At 41.8% G+C, this 11,465-nt stretch overlaps 1 protein-coding gene across 1 annotated transcript; it reads left to right on the top strand.

The window, feature by feature from the left end:
• Positions 1–2,928: 2,928 nt before the first annotated feature.
• On the top strand, positions 2,929–10,509 carry BSPH1 (binder of sperm protein homolog 1). Its single transcript, XM_069552427.1, has 4 exons — positions 2,929–3,001; positions 8,896–8,925; positions 9,829–9,960; positions 10,367–10,509. The coding sequence occupies exons 1-4, from the start codon at positions 2,929–2,931 to the stop codon at positions 10,507–10,509; spliced, it is 378 nt and encodes a 125-aa protein (XP_069408528.1).
• The last annotated feature ends 956 nt before the right edge of the window (positions 10,510–11,465 follow it).

Below are 11,465 nucleotides of genomic sequence, written 5' to 3'. Positions count from 1 at the left end.
TTTCCTTCCAAGGAGTAAGAGTCTTTTAATTTCATGGCTGCAGTCACCATCAGAGAATGTTACTATCTAGCAAATGCTTCCCCTGCTTAATGATAGTCTGTGTTCTTAATCTCTGTTCAGCTGTTTCCATTCATCTATTCATCCATACATCTGTCCTTCAGCCCTTCTGTCCATCTATCCATCATCCATCCTTCCACCCATCTCCCCATCCTTCCTCCCATCCATCCATACATCTGTCCTTCAGTTCTTCTGTCCATTATCCATCCTTCCATCTCCCCATCTTTTCTTCATCCATCCTTTTATCTATTCATTTAATAAGTATTCCACAACCCTACTATTTATATTGTTTATTTGGCAACTACCAAAAGGAACTGTACACCATTTTTGACTTCAACAGTCAGATCTGAGACATCTGTATCTATCACCCAAGGTAGAAAACAAGAATAGTCACACCAGGTAGTATTAAGGAGCTGAGTGGGAGGCCAGGGAACAGTCTAGCCTACAGCCTCCACTTTCTGGTTTTCTTAAGCCAAAAATATCACAGTGGAGCAATGAGAAAAGAATGGCACCCAACCAATCAGGGTTCAGAGCCCACCTCTTCCATCTGTCTGCTGGGTAGCCTTGGAAAGGTCATTTCACCTCTCTGACTTCCAGTTTTCAATGTTCCTGTCCGTCAAGTGGAGATAATAACCCAACTAAGACAGCTATTGTGAGGATTAAGGGAGCTCATGGGCATAAAGCCACTGGAGTACGGACTACCTTCAAAATGCCGAGTCCTTCCGCTCCTCAGCAGCAAATAAAACCTCCACTTAAGACTCCCTCCCAGACACACACCCCCCTCTTCTATTACGGATCCAGGCTGCCTTTGGAGAGAGGGGAACAGGACCTCAGGAAGACCTCTCTGAATCTCAGCTTCCTCCCTCATCAAACAGAAAGAGGGAACCTTACCTTAGAGGCGTGAATGCCAACCTTCACAGAACCGTGAAGCTATTCGTCCACTAGCAGGAACTCAGCAGGCAATCTGTCCGGGCTAGTTTCCTTTTCTTCCGTCTCTTTCCCCCAAAGTCAGGAGGAAGGCAGCCTTCCTTAGCCTGACATTGTTCACACACTGGGATTTCACCCACTCCCGACCCGCCCTCAAGGCTCCCGCCCCCACTTTCTCTGGCTTTTCATTTCCAGAGCTCTAGAGCCGCGTTGTCCAATATGGTGGCCACTTGTGGCCCATTAGCATTTGGAACGCAGCTAGTTCAAATCATCACAGGTTGTAAGCATAAAATACTGCACTCTGAAGATGCAGGGTGAAAAAAAATGTGAAGTATCTCATCAATATTATGTTGAAGACATGTTAAGGTGATATTTTAGATATCATGGTTCAACAAAATATATTATTTTTTAAATGGCGCTGTTTCTTCTTTTTCTTATTATCAGTGTGACCACCATGATACAAATAGCTCACATCATATTTCTCGCAGTGGACAGCGTGGCTCTAGACCCCTCCCTTCCTTGCTGTGGGGGCCCCCAGGTCCTGATTCTCACACCCTCCTGGGTTTCTAGGTTGAAGTGTACCTTTAAGAGAGTCGTTTTCCACCCTAGCTGTCTTCACGAGCCTTCTTTAAGGTTTTGCTTCCAAAATCACTGGATTATCTGGGGACTGGCCCAATTGTTTTGGCTCCAACCCGTCTGTAGGATGAGACTGCAGTTCCCCCAAGGAGGGTTCTCTGTAAGTGGTTACAATCAGGGGCAGTTTGGGTGGGATAACCCCATGGTTAATGATGTCCCAAGGGGATCTCATGCATATCTATGAGGCTCATAAAATTCAATCATGGATATATTAATGGGGTCTTGCGGGGGCTGGGATCATAGACAAGAATATTAATGAACAGAGGAGAAAGAGTTGCTGGAGCTACAAGGAAGTGGACAGGTTTCAGCTGGACAATGAAGCTCCTAGAGCCTGAGAATTTTCTAGAATGAAGGGAAGTGTGTCACACACACACACACACTCAGTTGTGTCCGACGCTTTGCAACCCCATGGACTGTAGCCGCCAGGCTCGTCTCTCCATGGAATTTTCCAGGCAAGAATGCTGGAGTGGGTTGCCACTTCCTAGTCATGGGGATCTTTCCGACCTAGAGATCAAACCCGAGTGGTTTGCATCTCCTGCGCCGGCAGGCAGATTCTTTACCACTAGCGCTGCCGGTAGTTTGGTTTTTTTTAAGAACAAGAAGAGAAAGCAACAATTACTATAACCGAGTCCAAGTTTGTACTACTCGCTGCATAACTGACCGTTAACCGTACTTCTCAGAGTTGTGGGATGTAAGTGACCATAAACGGTGTATTGCTCGTTCCCGGAACTGCAAGGTCACCTGTGACTCATTAGCTAGATTATCAAGGGCCACGAGAGAATGGTGGTTCACACCGAAGGTTCACGGAGCGTACACTGAGATGTTTGTATTCCTGAAGCAAATCTGCTTCCCCAGGCAGCCTCTCTGGCATCCTGCAGGGGAGTCTTCAGCCCTGGCTTGCAAAGACTGGTAAGGTCCAAGACGCGGATGAATCTCTGACTGCTCCCGTGATCCTTGTTGTCATGGAAACAACTGGAAATTCCTTGTGATGACTTCTAATCCTTGTCTTATTGAGTGCCAGCTTATTATTATTTGTGTGTCTGTGTGTGTATCTTCCTATGAAAAAGGAGGAGGTCTGGCTTTAGGGCCAAGAGAGAGAGAAGAGGAAGGTGAAGAAAGAGGAGGAGGTGAAGGCAGAGAAGGCAGGTGAGAAGAGGAAGGGGGAAGGAGGGGACTGGGGTTGATGGGAAAACAGAAGAAGGAGAAAGAGGAGGCGGGACGAAGGGGAGGGGACAGGAAGGAGACCGGCGGTGTGGCTATAAACTCGCGAGGGTCCACTCCTGGCGGGCTGCTCCTTGGAGGAGGGGCATGGCGCTGCCCGTGGGGCTTCTGTCGGTTTCAATCTACTGGTTCCACAGTGCGGCCGGTCTCCAACATGGAGGTGAGCAGCGATGTGACAGTGCCTGGGGTCGGATGTTTGAAAACCTCTCCTGCCATGTGTAATCAAATCAGAGGCACCAGGAAGGGTAAGGGCCATCTTTATCTCATGTTCCCTCAGAAAGAAAAAGATACTCTGTTTTTTTTTTTTTTTAAATAAAATCCACTGATGAACCTATTTTTTTTTTAATGTTAAAAAAAATCCTTTTGGCATGTGGAATCTTAGCTCCCTGACCAGGGATTGAACCCATGACCTCTGCATTAGCAGCATGCAGTCTTAACCACTGGACCACCAGGGAAGCCCTAGGGTGTTGTTGTTGTTTTTTTTTTTCTAATAAGATGATTCGACAAAGAGCCGGAACGTGAATTAGAAAATTTTGTTGACAGAAGTCATGTTCCTTGATGACCATGTGTCTTCTTTCATGCTAATATATTTTGTTTGTGTACTTTTGTATTTTTTTTTTTTGGAGGGGGGGTGGTTGAGGGGTTTGGCTACACAGTGAGGCTTGTGAAATCTTAGTTCCCTGGGCCCTTGGCAGTGAAAACATGGAGTTCTAATTACTGGTCCACCAGGGAATTCCCATGCTAATATATTTTAAATGCCTTATGGAGAGGTTTTCAAAAGTGGAACTAATTTTTGGAAAGACTATTTAATTCTTTTTACCAAAATCATGTTGCCTTCAACTGTTATAAAGTGACAATAAAAGAAGGGATTTCATTATGGGTGCATTTCTTACATGTCTGAAGAGATGTACATAGAGTTGTCAAAATAACTTTTTTATGGAGTGGCAAAAAAACTATGATCTTGCACAAACTATTTTCAAGTATTCTTCAGGTCATCTTTGCATGGAAAGACAAGTCAAACATAGGATTGATTAAAAGTTTTTTAAAAAAGGAAAAGATGCTCTTGGTATAACCATGACTACTACTGCCTTCTCAGTTAGATTTTTCACACTTGTAGAAAAACAACACTTTTGCTTGTACATAGGTTTTTTACAAGATGTCACTTTTGTACGTTCATAAGAAGGAAATTATACACGAGAGAAGCTAGTTAAGCTGTTCCTAAAATTTCTCTACTTGTTGTGACTGGCCTTCTGAATTATTAAAGTCATATTTTTCCATATAACATTATCTTTTGGCTGCGCAGAATCTCAGTGATGGCAGCATTTCTTGAAACAATGCATAAAACAATTAAAACTCATTGGTCCTGGGCAGTGAGCCGGTCTCAACAAGTAGGTAGTGGTGATCTGCTTTGAATCTTTGAAACTGTTGCTTATTCACTGCCTCTCTCTCCTCTTGTAACCCAGAAGTTAAGAAAGCCTATTCTTGCCTCCGAGGATTTCTCTTTTGAGCCACAGACATCCGTACTACTCGTTTTGACGCTGACTTCTTGAAGACCGTCATCTTTAGTGCAGGCATAACCACATCTCCATAGCAACCTGATCTGCAGATAATAAGATGCCAGCAGGTGTAAGGGGGCATTCTGCTATTGGAAATGTTCGAACATGAAAAGCCAAGTATTTTAGCATCTTACGAGCGATGAGATAGTAGGTTTTCGATCCTGTATGGTAAAGAATCTGCCTGCAAAGCAGGAGACCCAGGTTCAATCCCTGGGTTGGGAAGATCCCCTGGAGAAGACAATGGCTGCCCACTCCAGTATTCTTGCCTGAAGGACCCCATAGACAGAGGAGCCTGGCAGGCTACAGTCCCTGGGGTCACAAAGAGTTGGACATGAACTGACCACCACCAACAACCTAAATCCCCTGTCTGTCTGTCCTGAAGTTGGACATGTGACTGACCTGGCCAGACTTCACAGAAGGCTCATCTGATTGATCTTGTTCCAGGGTGAGAAATTTGCCATGTACAAAGCATAATTTCTCCGCTAGAACAAGCTTTGAGGAGTACTCAGGGATCCCATGACAGTGGGGTCACTTGCAGGAAGGACAGTCTAGGTGGCCAGACCCTGACATGCCATGTGAACACAGGGTTCTGGGATTGTCGTCTGTTGCCTGTTACCATTTCTGTCTCCTGTGGGGTTGGACCGCCCACGGGCTAACACTAATAGTTAAACTTCAGCAAAGTGTTAGTCGCTCAGTCGTGTCTGACTCTTTGCAATCCCACGGACAGTAGCCCACCAAGCTCCTCTGTCCATGGAATTTTCCAGGCAAGAATACTGGAGTGGGGTGCCATTTCCTTCTCCAGGGTGGGTGGCTACAGTCCTCGGGGTCACAAAAGAGTCGAACATAACTTGGCAAGTAAACGTTAGTGACAACATTCACAGAATGAGTTTGACTGGTTTAGATGCTTCATATAAAGTAGAATCAGGCAGTGCTTTTCCTCCTAGGTCTAGTTTATTTCTTTTGGCATAATATGCCCTCCAGGTTCATCCACATCTTTGCCCATGGCCGGATTTCTTTCCTTTTAAGGCTGAAAAATATTCTGCTGTGTATATAAACCATGTCTTTACCCATTCATCATCGATGGACATTTAGGTTGCTTTTGCGTCTTGCTGCTGCTGCTAAGTCACTTCAGTCGTGTCCGACTCTGTGCGACCCCATAGATGGAAGCCCACCAGGCTCCCCCATCCCTGGGATGCTCCAGGCAAGAACTCCGGAGTGGGTTGCCATTTCCTTCTCCAACACAGGAAAGTGAAAAGTGAAAGTGAAGTCGCTCAGTCGTGTCCGACCCTCAGCGACCCCATGGACTGCAGCCTTCCTTTGTCCATGGAATTTTCCAGGCAAGAGTACTGGAGTGGGGTGCCATTGCCTTCTTGACTACTGTAAATATTGCTGCGATGATATGATATGCTAGTGAAGATCTCTTCAAGATCCTGGCTTCGGTTCTCTCAGATAAATACCCAGATGTGGGGTTGCTGTATCCTATGGCAATTCTATTTTGAATCTTTTGAGAAACTTCTTAGGGGCTGTACTATTTTACATTCCTACCACGAATGCTGCGTAATTCTTTGCTGTTGTGATTAGGTCAGGTTTCCTTTTAAAAATATTTAAAATCTTTGTGTCGTGCAAGCATTTCTGAATTGTCTAGTGCTCTCCCTTCTGCGTGAGTGGAAGAAAACATTTCTAGCGTTAAGCAGTGAGGCTCACATTATACTTTTATATAGCACAGGTGATACTGTGAAACCAGTATTGGGTTGGCCACAAAAGTCTGCTCGGGTTTTCCCGTAAGACATTATGCAAAAACCTGACATGAAATCTTTTGGCCAACCCAATGTCTTGTACACTGGCTTGAATCTTATTAATGATGACAGTTGTGATGAAATGATGGTGATGATGATGATGGTGATAATATTTCAGTAGTTATAACATTCTGGGTAACAATAGCAGTTACAAGCTATTAAGTTCTTTGTTTCAGGCACTATTCTAAGTACTTTATATGCGTAATAATCTGTTCCTCCTAACAGTTCCTTGTTGTTCAATGGCTCAGTCATGTCCCATTCTTTGCAACCCCATGGACTGAAGCCCACCAGGCTCCCCTGTCCTTCACTATCTCCGGGAGTTTCCTCAGACTCATGTCCAGGGAGTCAACGATGCCATCCAACCATCTCAGCCTCTGCCACCCCCTTAACAGTTCCCTGGGGGAGGTAAAGTTTTGGTCTTCATTTTATAGAAGAAAATCTGAGGCACTGTGGTTGGAAACAGTGACTGACTTTATTTTCTTGGGCTCCAAAATCATTGCAGATGGTGACTGCAGCCGTGAAATTAAAAGACACTTGCTCTTTGGAAGAAAAGCTATGACCAACCTAGACAGCGTATGAAAAAGCAGAGACATCACTTTGCCAACAAAGTCTGTCTAGCCACACTATGGTTTTTCCAGTAGTCATGTATGGATGTGAGAGTTGGACTATAAAGAAAGCTGAGCGCCAAAGAATTGATGCTTTTGAACTGTGGTGTTGGAGAAGACTCTTGAGAGTTGCTTGGACTGCAAGGAGATCAAACCAGTCAGTCCTAAAGGAAATCAACCCCGAATACTCATTGGAAGGACTGATGCTGAGGCTGAAGCTCCAATACTTTGGCCACCTGATGCGAAGAACTGACTCTTTGGAAAAGACCCTGATGCTGGGAAAGACTGAAGGCAGGAGGAGAAGGGGACGACAGAGGATGAGATGGTTGGGTGGCATACTGAATGTATGGACATGAAAGCCTGGCCTGCTGCAGTCCATGGGGTTGCAAAGAGTTAGACACGAATGAAGCGACTAAGCACATCCCATTACAAGCTTGAATAAGTTTCCACTTGATGGTAGATAATAATCAGGATTGTTGTAATAAGAGAAAGCCTTATCATTGCAGTACAATTGCTACCATATTCGAAGTGCTCGCTAACTGCTCTCTACTGGGCAGAGCCCAAAACATATGTTTTTGATTTAATCCTCACAACAAACCTGAGAAATTGTTGAAAAGATCCTTTTTTAATAGACGCTAAAACTAATTGGACCTCATTTTAAGATGGTTAAGTAAATGGTTGCTTCAAATTGTACTTTGCTGACAGTGCTGAAAAGAAATAGAATAAAACAAGAAATAATGGTGAAATGATAAAATACATTTTTTCCTATTATTGTGTGATTTATTTTGTAGGGAAGGTGGAAAAAGGAAATCCTTTACTTTTGCCTGCTGAATGTCTTTGTTTCAAAAATAACTTTAATTTGTGCCTTATTCACTCACAAAATTTGGAAAGTACAGTTAAAGCAAAAGGAAAAATTAGAAGTCACCCACAATAACACCACTGGAAATAAACATTGAATTTTTACCTTTAAAATATTATTTTTACTAGAATAATTTGGTAAAGTATTTATTTTATGTTATTTTAAAGGCTAAATCTAGTGAAATGAAAATTTGTTTAAAATTGTGTCTTTCAGATACATATTTACCAACCATGGGTGAGTTGAAAAGTCTTTTAAAATTTTGCAATAAAATGTGAAACAATTGAATACTGTACTTCTTTTCCTGGTAAGAAATCATATTTTTCATAAAATTGCTTTGTTATGTGCTTGTGTATAAGATAAAGGACATTCCATGTTAAAAATAGCTAAGAAAAAAAAGAAGAGAGAAATCATAATTTTACTGGATGCTTTGCTGATAATATTTTTAGATCATCAAATATCTTCATTACATATAATTTTATAACATGATTTCATTTTTGCAAAAATAGCATCTTACAGAATGAAATGAAACAGAAAATGCCTTTTGTCATCTGAAAACAAAGTATACATGTTTCCATATCTATGTATATGCTCATCTTTTCTGATGCCTGTATGATATTATAAAGCTGTATTTTGTTTTAAAATTCCCTTAGTGATTGATATTTTTGGATTCTTTTCTCTTTTCTTTTACTGTTATGAGCCATGCTGAAATGGACATCCTTAATCCTAATGTCATTCCAACTAAAACCAGGAAACCACTGAGGGGTCTATTGTAAATAGAACCGATGAAAATCACTGGAAGGAGGTGGTCCTCATATATGTGCGATTTTCAAAAGGAACTTATCTGTAAGCCTACAGAACATAACAGGCAAAATTATTTCATGCTTGTATACTTAAAGTCCTTAGGAAGACTAGTAGATGACTAGCTTTAAAAAGAGAATCAGGCTATATGACTGAATTGCAGATAGACATATTAATCCATTAGTCAGTAGTTTTTCTCTATACTGGTAAGAACCAACTAGACACTGATAGAAAATGAAGTCATTTTGTTTTATATCAATGTCACAAAATGTTTTGGGGTTACATCAGCAAGAAATATGTAGGACTTATATAAAGCAAATGATATAATCATATTGAAGAACAGAAACCACATTCCTGAAAAAGTAGACGATCATGCCGTGTTCTTGGATGGAAGATGTGAGAATAATGAAATAAATGTCGACTTCAAATTTATTTTGCAGAAACTGTAACTCATCTCCCAGAAGTCAAAGGTAAGTTGATCAGAAAACTTCTGCTAAAAAGCATGTTTTAAAAAAAAAAAATTGTAAAAATGGGGAAATCAGTGGGATATTTTCCTGGTTAAAAAAATAATCTTTTTCCTCCTTTCTTAAAGTGTAATATAGGGACTTCCCTGGTGGTCCATTGATTAAGAATCTGCCTTGCAGTGCAGGTGACTGGGGTTCGATCCCTGGTCGGGGAGCTTAGATCCCACATGGTGCAGCCAAGAAACAAAACAAAAACAAGATGGAGAAAGCACTCTGAAATTTCACTGGCACTACCTGTTTCTGCTCTTTAATTTCTTCCAGTCTAATACAAAAATACCTGATTTTAAAGTTCATATAGAAAAAAAAAGTCCAATAGTAATTAGGAATATTATAAGCAAAAATAGTGCTGGGGGTGAGAAATACCTCGTATTAACATGATCAAGTATGGAAATAAACCACAAATATAATAGTATAAATAGCTGTGTGTGTTCGTGCCTGTGTGTGCGTGTGAGGATGAGGGTGTATGATGGTGAAAGAGGATGAAGAAAAGAGATATGGCAGGAGGTGGTGGTAATCATTTAATAGATAGATGCCCACAGTTATGTTTCTAAGCTTAAGGTATATTTCTGGAACTAGGGTTAAATGCTTAGCAAAATTTCAAGACTGTTGATGCCATAGAAAATAGTGGGACAGATGTAGGAGTATAAAACAAACAAGCAAACAAAAAACCTTTATTAGTAGAGTTCCCACAGCTCTGCTATATTGTGTGACTCAATAAATGTTCAATAAAATTGGGTCCTGATTCTGAATTCTGAGTACAAACCCCCTTCCAGCCCCCAGCAGGAAAGTAATGTAACCTCTCAATGAACAGTCCCAGAAAGGGATGACCTGAATCTTTGTTTTCTCTAGAGGGCAAGTGTTTCTTTCCATTCCGCTATAGAGATGGAATCTTCTATGACTGTGTCCAGTTCAAGGTAAAACACAAGTGGTGTTCCTTGAATGAAACTTATGAAGGATATTGGAAGTACTGTTCTGAAGAAGGTGAGAGTCTTGACTTGGAATTCAAGGTGGTGATAATTGGTCTTGGGGGAGTGGTCTGGGGGTGGGTGAGATCACAAGAGGGTTCTGCAAAGGGAATTCACAGTCAATTAAATTGTGAAATAAGGGATGCATTGTTCTCTGATGGTCAGAAAAATCACATTGCACCAAGCATCTGAGTGCTTCAACCATGTTACCTTGAAAAGAAACCTTTCAGCAGAACCTCAATCCCTCACCAATACTGTTTTGCATATGCTTATGGTGGAACAGAGTAGAGCAGATGAGAGTGGGAACGTCTGTGCATGCACACACACACGTGTGTGTGTGTGTGTGTGTGTGTGTGTGATGGCAGAGACAAGGTACAAAATAAAAAGAGTTCTTATTTTGATTGCTTCTCTCTTCTCTGTAGACTTTGCAAAATGTGTGTTTCCCTTCTGGTACAGACGCCTCATTTACTGGGAATGTACCGAGGACGGGGATTCGTTTGGGAAAGCATGGTGTTCACTGACCCGGAATTATAACAAGGACAGGGTTTGGAAATACTGTGACTGATAGTGAGATTTATTTAGGGGAGGGCATGAAGATGTTTAATAGTTCTCATGGGAAAGACGTTACAATTTTGATTGGGAAAGGAGCATGTAAAACTCTCATTAAAAGAATTTTATTCTGAGATACGAATGGAAGGTGATTGGCTGTAAATAAATTTGGGATTTTGATTATGGACCATAAGGTTTTGGTACATGTATTCTAGCCTCAGCACTTTAACTTGCTGATTGTGTAAAATTGGGTCCTTTTAAAAAAGTGTATGGACTCTGGGTGGTAATGATGTGTCAATGTGGGTCCATAGATCAGAACCAATGTTGGGGAATTTTGATTATGGGGAGGCTGTTCATGTAAGGGGGTGTGGGTTATATGAGAAATCTCTGTATCTTCTGCTCAATTTTTCTGTGCACCTAAAACTTCTCTAAAAAATAAAATGTATTAAAATTCATTGCTTTAATAATTTTTTTAAAACAGAAAAAATAAGTGATAATTGAGACAAGACCAAAGGTAGAAACATGGGTGCTGATTAGATGAAGTGTAGGAATGAGGCTCAGACTTCCCTGGCAGTCCAGTGGCTAACACTCCATACTCCCAGTGGCAGGGGGCCTGGGTTCCATCCCTGGTCAGAGAACTAGGTCCCACACGTTGCAACTAAAGATTCTGCACGCTGCAACTAAGACCCAACATGACCAAATAAATAAATATTAAAATAAAAAAAAAAGAATGAGGCTTGGACTTCCCTGGTGGTGCAGTGGGTAAGAATCTGCCTGCCAATGCAGGGGACACTGGTTCGACCCCTGGTCTTGGAGGATTCCGCATGCCGCAGAGCAGCTAAGCCCCTGCGCCCCAACTACTGAGCCTGTGCTCCGGAACCTGTGGAGCCACAACCAGAGAAAGCCTGCGTGCAGCAACAAAGACCCAGCACATCCAAAAATAAATAAATAAAATTATTTAAAAAAATAAAA

This window comes from Ovis canadensis, chromosome 14 (assembly GCF_042477335.2).
Source record: "Ovis canadensis isolate MfBH-ARS-UI-01 breed Bighorn chromosome 14, ARS-UI_OviCan_v2, whole genome shotgun sequence".
Taxonomy (NCBI): Eukaryota; Metazoa; Chordata; class Mammalia; order Artiodactyla; family Bovidae; genus Ovis; species Ovis canadensis.
This window is presented reverse-complemented; position numbering and strand designations above follow the sequence as displayed.